Source organism: Rhincodon typus, chromosome 18, assembly GCF_021869965.1.
Source record: "Rhincodon typus isolate 14 chromosome 18, sRhiTyp1.1, whole genome shotgun sequence".
NCBI lineage: Eukaryota > Metazoa > Chordata > Chondrichthyes > Orectolobiformes > Rhincodontidae > Rhincodon > Rhincodon typus.
In genome coordinates this window covers 967,030-988,576 of record NC_063349.1, presented here as the reverse complement: position 1 = coordinate 988,576, position 21,547 = coordinate 967,030, and the positions used below count along the sequence as shown (strand labels likewise).

The window sequence follows — 21,547 nt, the reverse complement described above, 5'->3', positions numbered from 1 at the left end:
GTGGGGGAGGGGAGATTTTGAAGCTTGTGAAGTCCACATTGATACCATTGGGCTGCAGGGTTCCCAAGCAGAATATGAGTTGCTGTTCCTGCAACCTTCGGGTGGCATCGTTGTGGCACTGCAGGAGGCCCAGGATGGACATGTCATTTGAGGAATAGGAGGGGGAGTTGAAATGGTTCGCGACTGGGAGGTGCAGTTGTTTAGTGCGCACCGAGCGTAGGTGTTCTGCAAAGCGGTCCCCAAGCCTCCGCTTGGTGTCCCCAATGTAGAGGAGGCCACAACGGGAACAGCGGATGCAGTATACCACATTAGCAGATGTGCAGGTGAACATCTGCTTGATGTGGAAAATGTTCTTGGGGCCTGGGATGGGGGTGAGGGGGGAGGTGTAGGGGCAGGTGTAGCACTTCCTGCGGTTGCAGGGAAAAGTGCCAGGTGTGGTGGGGTTGGAGGGGAGTGTGGAGCGGACAAGGGAGTCACGGAGAGATTGGTCCCTCCGGAAAGCAGATAAGGGTGGGGAGGGAAAAACGTCTTTGGTTGTGGGTCGGATTGCAGATGGCAGAAGTGTCGGAGGATGATGCGTTGGATCCGGAGGTTGGTGGGGTGATATGTGAGGACGAGGGGGATTCTGTTTTGGTTGTTATTGCGGGGAGGGGGTGTGAGGGATGAGTTGCGGGAAGTGCAGGAGACACGGTCGAGGGCGTTCTCGACCACTGAGTGGGGGAAGTTGCGGTCCTTGAAGAACGAGGACATCTGAGATGTACGGGAGTGGAATGCCTCATCCTGGGAGCAGATGCGGCAGAGGCGAAGGAATTGGGAATAGGGGATGGCATTTTTGCAGGAAGGTGGGTGGGAGGAGGTGTATTCTAGGTAGCTGCGGGAGTCGGTGGGTTTGAAATGGATTTCGGTTTCTAGGTGGTTGCCAGAGATGGAAACAGAGGTCCAGGAAGAAGAGACAGGTATTAGAGATGGTCCAGGTGAACTTAAGGTTGGCGTGGAAGGTGTTGGTGAAGTGGATGAACTGTTCGAGCTCCTCGTGGGAGCACGAGGCGGCACCGATACAGTCATCAATGTAACGGAGGAAGAGGTGGGGTTTAGGGCCAGTCTAGGTACGGAAGAGGGATTGTTCCACGTAACCTACAAAGAGGCAGGCATAGCTTGGGCCCATGCGGGTACTCATGGCCACCCCCTTTGTCTGTAGGAAGTGGGAGGAATTGAAAGAAAAGTTGTTGAGGGTGAGGACGAGTTCAGCTAAGCGGATGAGGGTGTCAGTGGAGGGGGACTGGTCATGCCTGCGGGACAAGAAGAAGCGGAGGGCCTTTAGGCCATCTGTATGGGGAATGCAGGTGTATAGGGACTGGACGTCCATGGTAAAGATGAGGTGTTGGGGACCGGGGAATTGGAAGTTCTGGAGGAGGTGGAGGGCGTGGGTGCTGTCATGGATGTATGTAGGGAGTTCCTGGACTAAGGGGGAGAAAATGGAGTCGAGATAGGTGGAGATAAGTTCGGTGGGGCAGGAACAGGCAGAGACAATGGGTCGACCAGGGCAGTCAGGTTTGTGGATTTTGGGAAGGAGATAGAAGTGGGCGGTGCAGGGTTGGGGAACGATGAGGTTGGAGGCAGTGGGTGGGAGGTCACCTGGGGTGATGAGGTTGTGGATGGTTTGGGAGATGATGTTTTGGTGGTCAGGGGTGGGGTCATGATCAAGGCGGCGGTAGGAGGAGGTGTAGGAGTGTTGGGGACTGCTTTGCAGAATACCTATGCTTGGTTCGCACTGAACTACTGCACCTCGCAGTCGCGAACCATTTCAACTCCCCCTCCCATTCCTCAGATGACATGGCCATCCTGGGCCTCCTGCAGTGCCACAATGATGCCACCCAAAGATTGCAGGAACAGCAACTCATATTCTGCTTGGGAATCCTGCAGCCCAATGGTATCAATGTGGACTTCACAAGCTTCAAAATCTCCCCTCCCCCTACCACATCCCAAAACCAGCCCAGCTCATCCCTGTCTCCCTAACCTGTCCTTCCTCCCACCTATCCCCTCCTCCCACCTCAAGCCCCACCCCCATCTCCTACCTACTAACCTCATCCCACCCCCTTGACCTGTCCGTCCTCCCTGGACTGACCTATCTCCTCCCTAACTCCTCACCTACACTCACCTTTACTGGCTCCATCCCTGCCTCTTTGACCTGTCTGTCTCCTCTCCACCTATCTTCTCCTCTATCCATCTTCTATCCGCCTCCCCCTCTCTCCCTATTTATTTCAGAACCACCTTCCCCCTCCCCCATTTCTGAAAAAGGGTCCAGGCCCGAAACTTCAGCCTTCCTGCTCCTCTGATGCTGCTTGGCCTGCTGTGTTCATCCAGCTCTACACCTTGTTATCTCTGATTTCTGTCTTGACCTTCTCAAAGATTGAGCTTCCACAGCCCTCAGACTAGATAATTCCGAAGATTTATGACTGAGTGAAGAAATTTAAGCTCATCTCAGTATTAAATGGCCTGACCCTTATTCAGAGATTACCTCCCCTGCGACTAGACTAATCAGCCAGTGGAAACATCTTACCCACATCTCTTTTTATAAGTTTCAGTGAAATCACCTTTTATTCTCTGAAACTATAGAGAACACAAGCCCATTAAGCAAATCCTCCACTCCAGAGATTAATCTGGTGAACCTATGTAGCACCCCTTCTATGGCTTTTTAGACAATTACGGCAAGACATCTTTAATTTGGTTCTCATATCTCCTAACATTGAAGAAGCCCTGACGCATGCTTCTCTCATTTTGCTGCACCTACCAAATAGCTTATAGTGACTCATGGACAAAGACACCCAGATCTTTTTGGATGTCCACGCTTCCCAAACCATCACCATTTCTGATTTGATTGATTTTTCACTGGAGTGAAAAACTTTACACTTATTCATATTATGTTCACTCAGCCTTACCTAATCATCTTGAAGCATCCATGCAGCCTTTTCTCAATTTACATTCCTGCCTAATTTTGTGTAACCAGCACTTTAAGAGATATTTCATTACAATGATATATTCCATTAAGAAGACTGGTTAGCGTATTAGTTGTTGATATGGTTAGTGTTTGGTTAGTGTGAGATATGGAGAGATAGTTTAGTGTGAGTTATGGTGAGGTGTGTTCGTGTGTGACATGCCATGCTCGGTTAGTGTGTGATATGATGAAGTTGTATCACACACAGAACATGGTCAGTTAGTGTGTAAATATGGTGAGGTGTGTCGGTGTGTGATATGGTGTGCCAGTTGTTGCATGATATGATTTGTCGTGCACTGCCTTCTTATTCTGTTCTTCGTGAGCTATTTTAAATTGCTTCTTTTTTCCTCCTTAAGTCTGTCTATGTTCCTCATGCTCTGGCTTTCAGGAGATCATATACATACAAGGTAGAGTGCATATAGAATGTGTATCAGTAGTAGGAGATAGCAGTGAACAGGAAGCAGCACACAAGCAATCCTAAAAGCACACTGAAACCACTCTGCACTGTATCCAATCTGAACTCACATTGAATTTAAAACACAAGAACAGTCCAATTGTTCTGTTCCATGTTTTTGCTCCACATGACCCTCTTTATTCATCTCACTCTATCAACAAATCCTTCTATTCCCTTCATCTTTATATATTCATCCAGCTTTCCCTTAAGTACATCTGTATTATTCAACTTGATCATGCTTTCTGTTACCGGATTCCTCATCTCACTGTGCTTTGTGGTTTCCCTGAATTAATAAAATTGTAAAACCTCACAGCACGGAAATAGTGTCCATCATCCCCATGATGGCTCCTTGAAAGTTCATTCACCGGAGCAACTACAGATAGGCGGCAGATGTTGGTCTCGCCTACATTTTTCACATCCCAAAAATAAACAGAAAATAATTCTTCCCACTTCCCCACTTTATGTCTGTAACCCTGTAAGCCCCTCATTCTTGTAGTCCAACTCTTTTACAATTGTGCAAGGATCGGCTTCTTTTCAGAAGAATGTTCTATATTCCAACCACTCTGGAGTGGTAAAACAGAGCCAAAGAAACATATAAATCCCCTCTTGATCCTCTGCCAGTTTAGAATGTCTGGATTACAAGAAATAATCATTTTTCTCTCACGTCTCTTTGGAAACCTCTAGGGAGTCGCCTTTGACACCTTCCCCATTCAAAACAGAATAATTAACTTTTCCAACCTTAACTCCTAGCTGAAATTGCTCACCCCTTCTGTGATGACTAAGGCTGTGGGAAGTACACTGTCCCTTTAGTCTCAAGGCTCCAGGGTCTCCCCATGAAATTAAAATATTATATCTTATCCCAGTAAGGATAATCATATGCTTTGTCTAAAACTTGGAATGAAGATATCAGATGATGAGGGTGCCAAGTAAAAGACAAAGGGAGAGCTAATGGTAGTAGAGGAGTGATCTCTATGCAAAATAGGTATTAATGGTATAAAAATAGAAACCACAGAACTGAGTTTCCGTAGAAGAGTCCTATTTTTGATAATCTTTGACTGCTTCCTTAGTCAAGAATCTACCTGCATCTGCCTAAAAAAATTTAATAACTCTGTCTTCACCACTTTCTATGGGAGAGAGTTTACAGACTCTCAAGCCTCTGAATGAACTGCAGCAACAAGTTTCATTCCTCATGTTTCCTGTGGATACTGGTTATAAAAATGGAGGGAAGGGGAAGGAATCTGCAGAATAAAGTGTGATGGGCACAGTGAGATGAACAGTATGATAAGCTGTGGTCTCTTTGGGATGGGAGGGAAGGCAGATGTTGTGAAAATGGATATCAGGACAAAAAGGAAGAAATTGGCCAATGGGCTATCCTTTGCTGATTTCCCATTTGTAATAACCACTAATCATTTTAAGACAGTTGGTGACTTTTTAAATTTATTCATTCACGGGATGAGGGCGTCACTGGCTAGGCAGCATTTATTGCCCATCCCTAATTGCCGAGAGGGCAGTTCAGAGTCAACCACATTGCTGTGAGTCCGGAATCACGTGTAGGCCAGACCAGGTAAGGATAGCAGTTTCCTTCCCTAAAGGACGTTAGTGAACCAGATGGGTTTTTCCAACAATTGGCAATGATTTCATGATCATCATTAGATTCTTAACTCTTTTACTGAATTCAAATTTCACCATCTGTCATGGCAGGATTCAAACCCAGGTTCCCAGAACGTTACCAGGCATCTGGATGAACTGTCCAGCTATTACACCACTAGGCCATCACCTCTCCAATCCTGGCATTGCTGTGCTTCCTTCATTATACCACCCTGTCTTGTTGTGGTCACCTAGTTCTGTAAAACATATCTGATTAGCACATCTAGTGATTTACTGTCCATGCTTTCTAGCAGTAGATCCATTCTGTTAGTTCCCTCAAGTGAATCCAGTAGATTGCTTCAGCCACTTGTATCCTGCCAATTGATCCAGTCATGTGTGTTGCCTGAACATACTTATCACTCGTAGTCACAGGATACTGAAAAATTGGAGTCAGCCTCAACCTCAAGAAGACTCAAGTTCTTTACCAACCCATCACAGGGCAAGCTCCATTCCATCCCTCCTCAACATAAATGGAGAATTCCTCCCAAATGAGAGACATTTCCCCTACCTGAGGAGCCACCTCTCATCTAAGGCTAACATTGATGCAGAGATTCAACATTGCATTCAATCTGTGAGAGCAACCTTCTGATGCCAAAGGATGAAAATCTTCAATGACTATGACATCCATGCTTCTGTATGGTTTCAAAACTTGAGGTGGCATCTATACCTAGTTCAAGACCCTTGAGAAGTACCATCAACTTTGAGATGGACTCTCCACATCAGCAAGGAGGACAGGCGTACTAATATCAGCATCCTTGAAGCAGCTAACAGCACCAGATTCGAGGCCATGATCATCTGAAGCCAACTGTGCTGGGCTGGCCACGTGATTAGGATGCCTGAGTTCCAACTGCCAAAGCAAATCATCTTCACCCAGCTCAAGGAAGGAACTTGAATGAAAGGAGGACAAAGGAAACATTTCAAAGACGCCCTAAAGGCTTCCCTCAAGATTTTACAACATAGATCTCAAAGCATCACAGATCCTTGTTCAGAAGAAACCAACTTGGAAGCTTCTGTGTAAAGGACCACAATTCTTTGAGAATGTCCGTCGGCAAGAGGAAGTATGGAAAAGGAACTGGAGAAAGGAATGCAGTGATTTCAAGGCCAAGGACCAATTCCACCTCCCAGAAACACCTGCCAAACATGTGGTCGGAGGTGTGGCTGTTGGATCAGGCTGATCAGGCAAACAAGGACTCTCTGAGACCATGACCAGTGACACAATCAGATCTGATGATGACTACCTATGAGTGAATTTAGTGATGTGCCCCTGACACAGGATATGTTTTTGACTATGTGCAGACTTAGAAGTAGATCCAACGGTATATTCAGTCTGTGTATTAAGTGGATCTAGTAGTTTGCTGTATCTCTGTGCTCCTCGCTGGGGAAGAACATACCAATATTTCATGGTATTTTTGCATATTCAGCTATTGAGCAGAGGTGAAAACTTGTTTCTCTAATTTCAGAAACCCTACACTGAGGAGGAGCTCAATTCCAAGCTGACTCGGAGGGTGCAAAGGGCAGCTCGGAGACAGGCCAAGCAGGAGGAGCTGAAAAGGCTGCACAGGGCACAGGTCAGTAAGCAAGACCTGGGATCTCCCATGACAGGGACCAAGCTGGGTGAAGGTATCAGTGCAGTGAGCAATGCCAGTCTACCTGTGTCACCCAAATGGGAAGACCCCGTTCCAGCTGAAGTACATCCTGCTCAATCTGACCCAGTATATTACACCTAATGCCATACACTTTACTTTTGTTCACTAACATTCTGTGTGGGATTTTACAAAAAGCCTTCTAAAAATCCAATTTCCCTTATCCACCCTTGTACTGTACATTATACTAGGGTACACCATGTTACGCTAGGGTATACTATATCTATAATGGTACACTATGTTACACTAGATTACACCTAACCCACAATGTTACACTCAGGCACACTATATCAATGATGGTACAGTATGTTACACTAGATATTCTTTACCCACAATGGTATACTATATTGCATAAGAGTTCACTATACCCATAATTGTACACGAGGCTACACTATACCCACAATGGTGCTCTAGGGTCATAGAATCCCTACAGTGTGGAAGCAGGCCATTCAGTCCATCGAGTCTACAATGACCTTCCAAAGAGCATCCTACCCAGATCCAGACCCCCACTTTGTCTCTTCAACCCTGCATTTCCCATGGCTAATCCACCAAACCCACACATTCCTGGACACTATGGGCAATTTACCATGGCCAATCCACCGTAACGTGCATATCTTTGGACTGTGAAAGGAAGCCCACACAGACACAGGGAGAAGGTGCAAACTCCAGACTGACAGTCACTTGAGGCTGGAATCAAACCCAGAACCTTGGCACTGTGAGGCAGCAGTGCTAACCACTGAACCACTGTGCCGCTGCTATGTTACATTCGAGCACACTATATCCGTAATGGTACACTATGTGCACTAGGGCATACCGCATCTATGATGTGAAGGTTGTTGAGCTCAGTTGGCCAGACGGCCAGTTTGTGATGCAAAGTGATACCAGCACCATGGGTTCAATTCACATACCTACTGAAGTTACCATATAGGATTCGCCCTCTCAACCCTCCCCTCACATGTGTCGTGGTGACCCTCACATTAAACCACCATCAGTTGTCTGTCATGAGAGAGGAGCCCTATGGTCTGGTAGGACTATGCAGAACTTTACCTTTGTCAATGATGGTATCGCATGGTAGAGGATGTTCTAGTCACTATCAAAGTCAGCCTGATTTAGCTGCTTTGTTTCAACAGATTATTCAGCGACAGCTCGAGCAGGTGGAGGAGAAGCAGCGTCAGCTGGAGGAGAGAGGTGTGGCTGTTGAGAAAGCTCTCCGTGGAGAAGCAGGTACCTGTCCCTTTTCTCTGTATGTCTACAAAGGGCCACGCCAGCTTGCAAGCTTAACTGATAAACGCACATTAACTTCCTACAGGTTAAGGATGGACTGGATGCTGGCAATATACCTCACAACTTAGGGCATACGTTGTTCATTTTTGAGAAATGTGTCTTCCCAATCCGCCTTTAAGGTGACCCGATCACTCGGGGTCATTCTCTGACCTGTTCTGCATCACACCCTACCCCTCCAAGGGTCAAACTGTGACTCATCCAGGGGTCAATCCCTGTCTTGTCAAGGGGTCAATCCCTAACCTGTACAGGGTCTCTCATTTCCACCAGAGGTCAATCGCTGACCTGGCCAAGTGTCAGTGAACTTTAGTTTGTAACAGCAAAGTGTTTTAATTGTGGGTAGCATGATGAATGTGTTGTTTTCTTCCAGCTCCTCTGTCCATTCAATTTATCCTTCCAATGTCTATTGTGGTGCTGAGTTCAGAGCTGGTGTTTCTAGTTGCAACACTGTGCGCAGTGCTGCAGAAAAAAGTGATACAAGAGTCAAGGAAATTTGTTCAGCACCTTGTTCTTCTTATTCTGACAGGATCATTTCTCACCTCACCCGATGAGGTGTCGACATTTCCTGGACTTTTTCTGTCTAAATGCTATTTTTCACATGAATCTCAACAGTTAATGTGAGCTGATCAGCCACAAAAGTATCACAAAGGTGCCCACACCACACACATTGGATGGAGATGCCACACTGGAAAGTCAGCCCTTTCTCTCCTGTCAAACTGTGTATTCCACACACACTAGTCATGCTGTCCTCAAGTGACTCGGCCATGCAGCTGTGGGCTGCTCCTCATCGACTTCCTTCTGGTCAGTATTAAAGGTGGAAAGGGCTAAATGTTTTCAGGAGTGGATTTATCACCAAACAGATTACACTGACTATCAGCTTGTACGTGTCTCTGCTACTTCACAAACACCCTCATTCTGGGCTCCAAACTGTGATGGGTTTCTGACTGGCCAGTTTTTCTTTTTCTCTCACTGTTTTCATTGTCTGCATGTTTCCTGATCAATGAGGCAGCCCAGATAGTGCAGCATTCACAAGAGGCCAGCATAAAAAAGAGCAAACTGGAATAACAGGCAGTCCATTCTATCACCTGGCAAAACCACATGACCAAACATATCCTCAGTACAATCACTTGGTCAATACAAGGTAACAGGGATAGTAACACGCTGTAACAGGGGTAGTAACACACTGTCACAGGGGAGTAACGGACTGTCACGGGAATAATGGACTGTCACAGAAGTAACACGGTGTCACAGGGAGTGTCACAGGGAGTAACACAGTGTCACAGGGGTAGTAACATACTGTCACAGGAGTGACGCACTGTCACAGGGAGTAACACAATGTCATGTGTAGTAACACACTGTCACAGGGAAGTGACACACTGTCACAGGGGAATGATGCACTGTCACGAAGTAATGCACTGTCACAGGGATAGTAACACACTGTTACAGGGGAGTGATGCGCTGTCACAGAAAGAGTACTGCACTGCCACGGAGTAGCACACTGTCACAGGGAGTAACACACTGAGACAGGGAGTGATGCACCATCACAAGAGGGTAAGAGGCTGTCACGGGGGAGTGACGCAGTGTCACAGAGGGAGTAATGCACTGTTACAGGGGGAGTGACGCACTGTCACAAGGATATAATGGACTATCACAGGGAGTGACGCACATTCACGGGAGTAACGCTGACACGGGGGAGTAACACACTGTCAAAGAGTGATGGACTGTCACGGGGAGTAACGCACTGTCACGGGGAGTAACGCACTGTCACAGGAAGAGTAATATACTGCCACAGGGGGAGTAACGGGCTGTCGCAGGGGAGTGACGCAGTGTCACTGAGATAATAACAGACTGTCATAGAGAGTAACATAGACTTTTACTCTCCAGTGACACTATCACAGAGGGAGTAACAAACTGTCACAGGGGAGTAACACACTGTCACAGAGGAGGGACACACTGGACAGGAATGCATTGCCCATGGAGAAAAGTATGTGGCATAAGATTTGGTGGAGAAGACTGCTGCTTATGCCCAGTTTGGATTTCTGAGCTGCCTCTTCTGTAGCATGTATATGTGTGTATGCATGTTCTTTATTGCCTGTTGCCTGGCACTGTACATTAACTCTTTCTAATCTTATTATAGACTATTGGGGAGAGTCTAGTTACAGTGAAATCCTCGACTTGCATCTGGGTGGTACGTATGGCTGTCCTTCTGCATTCCTAACCTGCTGACTTTCACCCCTCTTTCTAATTCCTTTCCTGTCAGTTCCCTCCCTGGCTGCATCCCTTTCATTTTAGTTTCAGCTGGTTCTAGTGGCTGCGTCCTCACCCCTGGCTGGTCCAGTGTCTAATGAACTAAGAGGGATCCTGCTTGGTAGGAGCAGGATAGAAGCCTGCTGTCTCTAAAAACAGTAATCGGTCACATGCTTGTCAGCTGATCTCCCCTTATGTCAAGGGTCAGTTCCTGGGTGTGTCTGTGTCAGCTGATCACAGCCCCTTGGTTTGTATAAACACTGTTATTGACCTGAGTGCCATTCGAATAGACAATCAATTAGAAACTGTGTGTGAAGTCTGGGAGAAATGGAAGATACTGGAGACCGTTTGTAATGGGGTGCTGGTTGGTAATGTAGAGGACTGGATAGTAATGGGGAAATGAATTGTAATACTTACAGTAAGAAAGGGAATTTTTTTTAGATTTCTTCATGAGATTTGTTGGCCATCCTCAGTTGCCCTTGAGAAAATTCTGGTAAGACACATTCTTGAACCGCTACAGAGATGGGTGGTGAAAGAAAGAGTTGGGTGGTAACACAGAGAGGGACAGATATTATCAGAAAGACAGATATATTGGAGACAGATGGTAACAGAGCGATAGATGGTAATGAAGAGTCAGAAGGTAACAGAGAAATGGACAGTAATGGAGAGATGGATTGTCGTACAGAGTTTGTAATGGATAGATGGCAGTTAATAGAGAGAATTGATAATGGAGAAATGGAGATTAATGAAGAAATTGTAATGAAGAAATAGAAGGTAACAGAGATAGAAAATATTAGAATTTGTAAAGGAGAGGTGAATGTTGACAGATTGTAGTGAAGAGATGGAGAGTAACAAAGAGATGGCTGGTACTGGAAGAATGAATGTTAATAAAGATTAGTATGGTCAGTTAAAGAGAGATGGCCTGTAAGGAAGAATGGGTTGTAACAGAGAGACAGATGGTGGTGGAGAGAGGGCTGATGTGAGGAGGGATAATGGTGGTTGGAGAGAGGGTGATGGGGACAGTGTGATGGAGGAAGGGATGGTGGATGGACGGCTGATGGTGGAGGGAATATGATGGAGAGAGATCGTCATGGAGGGAGGGAGGAATGGTGGAGAGACAGATGGTGGTGATGGATGGATGATGGCAGAGAGGGAATGTGGTAGAGGGAGGGAGGGTATGGAGAGACATGCTCATGGAGGAAGGGAGGAATGGTAGAGAGACAGATGGTTGTGGATGGACAGATGATAAAGATTGACAGATGGTGGTGGATGGACGGATGACATCAGAGAGACGGATGGTAATGGATGGACAGAGGGTGAAGGATGGATGGATGCTGGTGGAGGGAGGGAGGATGATGGAGAGACAGATGGTCATGGAGGGAGTGAGGAATGGTGGAGAGACGGATGGTGGTGGATGGATGGACAAATGGTGATGGATGGACGGATGTTGTGGATTGACGGAGGGTGATGGAGAGATAGATGGTCATGGAGGAAGGGAAGAATGGTGGAGAGATGAATGGTGGTGGATGGATGGATGATGGCGGATGGACGGATGATGGCAGAGAGATGGATGGTGATGGAGGAAGGATTGGTAGTGAAGAGAGGCAAGGACAGTGCTGTTATAGCAAGATATCTGTCCAGCTGTTTTTATTTGACCTTTCAGTTGCAGCACAGAGCCCTGAATGTTTTGACATTGGACCAGTATCATTGACATCAGTGAGTGGTATCCAGATTTCATTCCTACATGTCTGTGTTAGTTAACACTGTGAGCATGCTCCTCGCATGAATTTAAATTTCAGTTGCATGGTGGTACTGAATTTGAATCTTTTTGAAGAGGTGCATGTTGTTAAAGCTATTTGTTTTGCACTTGTCAGGACAACCACAAGAATACCAAATTTCAAAGAATCGCCACAACTTTTACAGAAGAGTGTGCTGATTGGTTGGCAAGTTTTGAGTGACTTGAACAAAAAGTTCAGGAGGATGTTTCATGCTGCTGTTGTGAAGTGGTGATATGAGTGGTGCTTTCCACAAACAGGATGCTGTCCTTAGCCCAAACAGACGCATCAAAGAATTGAGCCCCTCGTGTTTGAGTTTGACTGATGCCTGGTATGGAGGCATTACTTTGTAGCAAGTAGCTGATTGAGTCAAACAGCAAGTTCCTTTGATTGTGTATGACAAGTAGAGTACAGACCTACTCAGCCTCAACACAATATGAAATGTCGACTGTTAGACGTACTTCTGCAATTCAGTGCTTGCAGAGTAATCCTAAGTGCATTAATACCTACACTACAGCCAATTGTAGATCATCAGCTGAGTTTGTAACATGGCACATTGAACTTGTTGAAAGCAACATCCATTCCTAACCAGGAACCTGTTTTGTGTAATCACAACCTAGATGTTTCAGCCTTGAGGAATGTTTCATGACCCAGGAGCTCAGGAAGCAGTAGATCTCTGTTGCTATTTCATAGAATCCGTACAGTGTGGAAACAGGCCATTCAGCCCAGCAAGTCCATACCCACTCTCTAAAGAGCATCCCACGCAGATCCACCCACCCTACGCTATCCATTGTAACCTTGCATTTTTTCCCCAATGCTATTCCACCATACCTACACATCCCTGAACACAATGGGCAATTTAACATGGCCAATCCACCGTAACCTGCACATCTTTGGACTGTGGAAGCAAACTGGAGCACCCAGAGGAAACCTACGCAGACACAGGGAGAATGTGAAAACTCCACACAGACAGTCGCCCGAGGCTGGAATTGAACCTGGTCCCTGGTGCGGTGAGGCAGCAATGCTAACCACTGATCCACCGTGCTGCCCCATCCATAGCAATGCCTCAGAAAATCCAAGTCAACCTGCCAACCAATCACCACTCTCTTTTTCTAACTTATAATTTGATGTTATTTTTTAAATCTGGCATTCTCAACTTTGTTCTGATGACTAGAAGACAAAAAGCTCTACAATATGCTGCTTTTTTCAGACATTTAACATTCTAGATTATATCCGGACTGCTCCACCTTCCCATCACTGTCCACACTCCGTTCCAACATTGGGATTGGACCTGGATTCCACCTCCTGCCGCTGTCCACAATCCACTCCGACACTGGGATTGTTCCTGGATTCCTGCTCTTCCCCATCACTGTCCACAATCCACTCCGACATTGGGATTGTTCCTGGATTCCCTCTCTTCCCCATCACTGTCCATAATCCGCTCCGACATTGGGATTGTTCCTGGATTCCTCCTCCTGTCACCACTCACAATCCTCTCCGACGCTGGGATTGTTCCTGGATTCCTCCTTCACCCTATCACTGTGTACACTCCACTCCGACATTGGGATTGTTCCTGGATTCCTGTTCCTCCTCCTGTCACTGTCCACAATCCGCTCCAACATTAGGACTGTTCCTGGATTCCTCCATCTGTCACTGCCCACACTCCAGTCCAACATTGGGATTGTAACTGGATTCCTTCTCTTCCCCATCACTCTCCACACTCTACTCTGACATTGGGATTGTTCCTGGACTCCTGCTCCTCCTCCTGTCAGTGTCCACATTCTGCTCCAACATTGGGATTGTTCCTGGATTCCTCTCCTTCCCCATCACTGTCCACCATCCGCTTCAACGTTGAGATTGTTCCTGGTTTTCTCCTCTTCCCCATCACTCTCCGCACTCCATTCCAACATTGGGGTTGTAACTGAATTCCTCCTCTTCCCCATTACTGTCCACAGTCCACTCCAACAATGGGATTTTTCCTGGTTTTCTCGTCTTCCCAGTCACTATCGACACTCTGCTCCAACATTAGAATTGTTCCTGGATTCCTCCTGTTCTCCATCACTGTCCACATTCTGTTCCAACATTGGGATTGTTCCTGGATTTCTCCAACTGTCACTGTCCACACTCCGTTCCAACGTTGGGATTGTTCCTGGATTCCTCTTTCACCCCATCACTGTGTACACTCCACTCTGACATTGGGATTGTAATGGATTCCTCCTCTTCCCCGTCACTGTCCACACTGCATTCCAACATTGGGATTTTTCCTGGATTTCTGCTACTTGTCCTGTCACTGTGCACACTCTGTTCGACATTGGGAGGTTCCTGGATTCCTCATCTTCCCCATCACTGTCCACACTCTGCTCCAACATTTGGATTGTTCTTGGATTCCTGCTCCTTGTCCTGTTACTGTCCACACTATGCTCCAACGTTGGAATGGTTCCTGGATTCCCCCTTCACCCCTTCACTGTCCACACTCTCTTCCAACATTGGGATTGTCCCTGGATTCCAGCCCCTCCTCCTGTCATTGGCTAAGGTGAAGTTGACACATGTGTTTTGCCAGATGGAGCTCTATTCCAAGTTGTGATGGGCCCATTGTTCAGTAGCCTGCGTATTAATGTCCATCTTGTACTTGAGTCCACAAGTCAGAGGCAATGAGAGTGGAAAGCAGCTGCCAATTGCAGGGGTGCCAGCGGATGTTTCAAGTGCCACTCTTTGATCATCCTGCTGCTCTCTGTGGCTCGTGGTAAAGGGCCAGTCAATGCAAAAGTTACTGATCAGTGTTAAAGCAATTCAAGGCCATGACTATTAGAATCCAGCCATTTGTTTGCTTGTTTTAAAAGAAGACTATAAATTCCTGATGTTCTGTATTAATTCAAATGCTTATTTTAATTACTGTCTCACAGTACCTTCTCCATCACTCTCACACCCTTTTACCTCCCATCTCAAGTAGTGGCTGCATTTGTTAACCAGTGAGGCTGACTTATCTTTTGTGGTTCTGCACTGTTAACATGATCAATGACAGAAGTTGTTTATGCTTTTCTTGTGGAATCTGTTTTCCTATTGCCACACTGGCTCAGGCAAACAAATTTCTTTTGCTCTAGATAGAATAGTTCGCCTGCTGTACAGGCCCCAGCAGCTGGAGTTCTAATAAACTAATCTGATTTAACAATGGTATCTGAGACAGACTAACCGTTACACAAACAGGGCCTTGCCTTCTGACCTGTACATGTGGTGTTGTGAAGTGTTATGAAGAATCAATATCTCAATATCTTACTCTTCCTCATTCTCTCCTCCACTGCAGACTCAATGGGCCAAAGAGCCTCTTCTGTACTGTATGATTCTATGCTTCTATACCTTTCCCTTCTCACATCTATATTCTGTCTCTCCACCTCTCGTTCCTTTCTTCTTGAATGAAACTTACTCATAAACTTTCCGTCTCCCTCTGTCCCTACTGCATCTTCAGTTACAGCTCTGCCTGACACTTACTCTGGTTCATTCCCTGGCGAATCTTGCTCCCCCTACTGCATTCTCACTCTCTGACTCTTTCATGATGTGTCACTCACATTCTCCCTGACTCTCTCTCTGCCTGTCTCTTGCTGTCTTTCATTCCCACACATTCCTGTCTCAGATGCTTTTTTTCACTCACTTAGCCTCTCTGTCTCTTTGTATCTTTCATGCTTTCTCTGCTTCATTCTTTGGTTCTCACTGTCTCCCTCATACTGTTTCACAGCATCTCTATATCCCTCTCTCAATCTTACTCAGCCTCATTTTCTTGCGCTCTCACACTACCTCTCTCACTTATTCTTTCTGCCGCTGACTCTCTTCCATATTGTCCCTCACAGTCTCAGTCTCTATCTCTTGTCACTCGATTTCACTCTTGCGCTCATGTCTTTCTCCCTGCGTGTCTCTCAATTTCACTGTCTCATACAAGCAGATGAATTAGAGGCAAGACTAGGCTACTCAGCAGGAATGGACTACTTTCTCCCACAAGAAGATATATCCCATCATCATCCACGTTGTCAAGACCCTTTGACCCCCCCCCACTCCTGATTATAGTCCCTGCCAATTTACCTGTCTCCCATTACCCTTCATATCCCGTAAGACCCTCATCATCTACATAGTCCGTTATATGCCAACTCACCACTTTAAGGTGTAAAACATAGGAGCATATTTCTGCCCCATAGAATCAGCTCTGCCATTTGATCATGGCTGATATGTTTCTCAACCCCATTCCCCGTTCAACTCCCACTCCCACTCCTTGGACGACATGTCCATCCTGGGCCTCCTCCAGTGCCACAACGATGCCACCTGAAAACTGGAGGAACAGCACCTCATATTCCGCCTGGGAACCCTACAACCCTATTGTCTCTATGTGGACTTTACTAGCTTCAAAATCTCCCCACCCCCGACCTCATCCCAAGACCAGCACCCCCTCTTATCCCCGCCTCCTTGACCTGTCCGTCTTTTCTCCCACCTATCTGCTCTTCCCACTTCACTGACCAACCCCCACCCCCACTTCCTACCTACACTCCACTTGCCTCTTCTAGCATCATCCCTGCCTCCTTGACCTGTCTGTCTTCCCTCCCACCTACCCGCCCCTCCCTCCTCACTGACCAACCCCCATCCCAACTCCCTACCTACACTCACCTTTACTGGCTTCATCCCCATCTCCTTGACCTGTCCGTCTTCTCTCTGCCTATCTGCTCCACTATCCACTTTCTATCATCGCCTCCCCCTCTCTCTTTATTTCAGAGCACTCTTCCCATCCCCCATTTCTGAAGAAGGGTCCAGACCCAAAACTTCAGCTTTTGTGCTCCACTGATGCTGCCTGGCCTGCTGTGTTCATCCAGCTCCACACCTTGTTCTCCCACAAGTGACTTCTTGCCTTTATTATTTTTCTTATTATCTCTATGTAATCATCTTGTTTTCCTTAACATGGGCCAACCCTCCCGATTGTGCTAATTCCATTATTAATTGACAGAGCCACTGCTGGTTTAGCCTAGCATCCTGTCATTCTTAACCACCCTGCACCCTTCAACATCCAGGTCCCAATCCAGGTCATCCTCTGTAATGGTTACTGGATCCTACTTATTCACTTCTATTTGTGCTTTCTGTTCAGTTGTTTTGTTTTGAATGTTATGTGTATTCAGATACAGAACCTTCAGCTTTGTCCTTTTATTATTTTTGTAACTTTTAACATTAACTGTTGCTTTTCTGTTAGATTTGTACTTTTCTATCCCTTCCTGTCACAGTCTATCCATAAGTTCCCATATTAATATCTTTACACTTGCTTTGCATCTTTTCTTTGATTTATCACATGGTCCCAAGTTTGATCCCTTTTCCTCATGATTGAATTTAAAATCTTCCCTGTATTATGCACTCAGTAAGAACACCAGATCCAGAACTTTTCAGATGGAGACTGCTTCGATGGTAGAGACTTTCCCAAATATTGATACCAGTATTACACAAACTGGAGCCCACTATTTCCACACCAGTCTTTCAGCCTCACATTCATTTCTCTAATCACATTTCCCCTATATCAGTTTCCAGAGATTGTTAACTTTGAGGTTCTGCTTTATTTGGTGCTGAGCTTTTCATATTGACTTTTACACTGTTTGTCTCTCTGTTTTTCTCACATTGTCAGACTCTCTCACACACTTTGTATAGATCTCTCTCTGTTTCACCCTACACCCACCCTCTGTCTCATTTACTGTCTGATTTACTTTCTTGTTCTCTCTCTCTAACTCTCACTCCTGTTACCACTCTGTTTGAAAGTGAAGTGCTGAGAATGACTGTTGACATGGTTACTGTGACAGTGTTTCAGCTTTGGTGCACTATTGTGTTAGTCTCTTGCCCCAGCTTCCCATGATGCAATGGGCTGTTGTGGTTGTGCTGTGGCCCACTCTGAAAGTCCCTTGAGCAGGTTGGTAAACATACGTTTGAGGTTTTGAAAACTGGACAGTGTTTCTCATCATAGGCCACCCTGTAGGTGTCTAGTTGATTAACCCTGGATTGCATGTCTGGTATCTGCTATTGGTTTCAGGATTGCCGCAAACAGTGGCACTATCTCATCCTATTCTTGTTTCCCTTGTCATTTCTTCCCATTTGTTTCTCCTCCCCTCACATTATTAGATTCTTTCCTTCGCCCTCTTCTTCTGTCCCTCTCACACTCTGCTCCTGTGCTTTGCTTCTCTTTCACCTCTCTTGTTGAAGTTGAGGCCCTTGTTGGAGCTCCGCGGCGAAGACCTCTTTCCTTCTGCCACTGCTGTACCCACAACCGAGGTAACGTAGAGCAAGCCGCAAAGGAATACCATAACCACCAGGGCTTCCTGGAGCCCAAGGCTCAGTACACTTCCTTTGGGCACCTGGTCAAGTGCAAATTCAAACCAAAAACTTGAGGGGCTGAGGGTTAGTGAGACTGAAGTGGAACAAACTGAAATGAATGGGATGAGGGCACCAAGTTAGTGGGACAGAGTTTGAGGGAGATTGGGACAACTTCACAGGTCCTTGAGAAGGGTCTGGTGGGATGGCATGTCAACTCCAACCCTCAATAGCACCCTTACTCTGAAACTCACCCCTCTCGCTAACCTCCATCTCAACCCATTCCTTTGAACCCAATTCTCAACTGCCATGTGCCAGTTCCCTCTTCAGTCATCTGAACCTTTCTCTTTCCTTCTGCTTAATAATCCTGGGAATCTTTCACATTCTCCCATTTCCTGCTCTCTCCCACTCCATTTCCCATTTATCCCAGTCTCCTCCTCCTGACTCTCTCTGACACCCCCACAATCTCCTGTTTCCCAGGATATCATTGATTCCCTAGTCTCTAATTCCTCCTGTGCCTCCCATTTATCGACACACCCCTGTCTCTCCCATATGTAAGCTCCCTTTTGATCAAATATTGCGCATTCTGGCTCATACCTCCAGCCCAACCTCCACATATGGAGTGTCTGAAGCTACGATCTGTGTTGCTGACACATGGGCTTGGTCATTCCTGACTGACCCCTTGTTGTGATCAGTGGCTAAGGATCAATGAAGCTCTCCAGTGAACATTCATGTAGTTGAATAGCTGCCAGTGAAGGAAGATAGAACATTTTAGAAAATGAGTGGGACTGAGCAGGAATTGGTGTAGGTTAGTCTAGAATCATAATAAATATAGTGGGCCAAATGGCCAAAGATAATGAGCAATGTCACTGAGGTGAGGTTGCCCACTCGGGCAATAAAACTGAGCAGAGGCAGCATTGGTGGAAAGGGGAATAAAACAGAGAGGGGAAGGGGCAGTGAATGGAGAGAAAGGAGGCAATAAATGGAGAGGGGGAGGGTCAGTAAATGAAGAGATAAGTAAGTTAATGGAGAAGGGGAGGGCACAGTAAAGGAGAGACATAAGAAAGGTTTCTCTTTGACGTCACATGGTAGCCCTTGGATCCCATTCCACTGGGAAGCATGTGGGTTTTGAGCTTGTGAAGGGCCCATAATTTTGCTGGTGCTGTGAACTGGGGTCATGGCACAGACCAGAGTGTTAAAGTACCTGCCAGGGACTGTACTCTGCCTCGATGCCTGCTCGCAGTGATTCACTTCATCCCATCTGCAGTAACACTTCACCCCAACCTGCTTGATTGCATCTCACTGACTGAGCTTTGTTTCATGCATCCAGCTTTTCTCTTCAGTTCTGCAAACACCCACCTTGTTGAATGGCCTAATACTTCCCTTTGGCTGTGAACCCCCATTCCTCGCCATTTGCTGCAGCCACAATAACCTCAAGCCTTGGTCAGCTGCCAGTGGAGACTCCAAGCCTTTCAAACTGTGTCCTGAAGAAGTGAATTCAGGAGCCAAATGGAATCAGCAACTGTTGAGCAAGAATCAGCAGATGGTAGGGGCTGAGAAAGCAAACGGATTAGACACTATAGCCAGGATTTTATGCATTAGGGTGGTGCGAAGTCTGATATTATTACAGAACAAAGTGGTATGACATTAAAATGAGGTTCCTTTGTAAAGAGATAGGGTTTTTCAGTCGGAAATACCTCTTTATGACAGGTATCTTATTCCAGATGATGCTCAGCAAAAGTAGACCTCTGATCTCTAAGGCCACTATTTGTAGTTGTTGTTGGTTAAATACAAGCTCAGGTCAATCAGAGCGTAACTGCTGCAGGTTAAGGAAACTGCAAATTTGAGTGCAAATTTCAGGCTACAAATTAAAAACATACAATTTAACCCAGAGTGTGATGCCTAATGTACATGCAGTCCCAAAAATATTATAAACAAAGATTGTCGATCACAGTTCATCGATTAAATAGAGATGTCAAGAATCAGCAATAATTCTATGCTACCTATGATTAAATGGCCTGTCCCTATAAGGCCCTGGAAGCACCAGTAGATCAAGCAAAATGTTCCAATAAAAGAAAGAAGCTCAATAGATCAACTTAGAACATATTACCTAAATTACTAGTATTTTGAAACCATGACAAGGTAACAGAAAGGGTCATTGAGGGTAATGTTGGTGTGGTATACATGGATTTCCAGAATGCATATGATACAGTGCCACACAACAGAATTATGAGAAAAGTTATTGGTCATGGTATAGAAGGGACAATGTAAAGGATACAAAATGGGCTAAGTCATAGGAAACAGACAGCAATGGTCAATGGATGTTTTTCTGGCTGGAGGAAGGTTTGTAATGGGGTTCCCCAGGGGTCAGTATCAGGACCTCTGGATCTCGGTGTGCAGGGGACAGTTTCAAAGTTGGCAGATGACACGAAACTTTGAAGAATTGTAAACTGTGAGGAAGACAGGGTGAAATTCCAAAAGGGCATTGACAAGTCGGTGGAGTGGACAGATAGGTGGCAGATGAGGTTCAATACCCAGAAGTGTGAGGTGATACATTTTGATTGGAAGAACATTTAAGACAATAAAATAGGAAGTACAATTTGAAAAAGGGTGCAGGAACAGACGAACATTGGTGGATATGTGCGCAGATCATTGAAGGTGGCAGGACAGTGGACAGAGCAGTAAGTAAAGCATACAGCATTCTTGGCTTTATTAATAGGCACGTGGAGTACAAGAGCAGGGAGGTGATGTTGAATTTGTATAAAACACTTGTTAGATCTCAGCTGGAATATTGTGTACAGTTGTGTGGGCCACATTATAGGAAAGATATGAATACATTGAAGAGAATACAGAAAGTGATTTACAAGAATGGTTCCATGGCATGAGAAACTTGAATGATGAAGATAAGTTGAAGAATTTGGGACTGGTCTCCTTGAAGAGAATAAAGTTGGGAGGAGAATTGACAGAGATCTTCAAAATCATGAACAGGCTGGATAAAGTAGATAGGGTGAAGCTGTTTCCTATCAGAAAAGGAACACAAAGGAGGGTGCAATGATAGGGTGCAATGGCCAATAGTCTGGAATAGGACAAGCATAGTCAGCAATACAGCACGCTGAAACATCAATCACGAATCTAAGTTCGTGAATCATCGCTGGCCTGAGGGGAGAGTGTCAATTGCCAAGTT

At 45.8% G+C, this 21,547-nt stretch overlaps 1 protein-coding gene across 1 annotated transcript in view; it reads left to right on the top strand.

Moving 5' to 3' along the window:
* Window positions 1–21,547, top strand: part of mical3a (microtubule associated monooxygenase, calponin and LIM domain containing 3a) — a 385,628-nt gene that overhangs the window by 336,504 nt on the left and 27,577 nt on the right. The window contains exons 30-32 of the mRNA XM_048607801.1: window positions 6,557–6,664; window positions 7,870–7,963; window positions 10,158–10,208. Of these exons, the coding sequence (XP_048463758.1) occupies window positions 6,557–6,664; window positions 7,870–7,963; window positions 10,158–10,208 (253 nt within the window). The remainder of the gene's footprint in view (window positions 1–6,556; window positions 6,665–7,869; window positions 7,964–10,157; window positions 10,209–21,547) is intronic.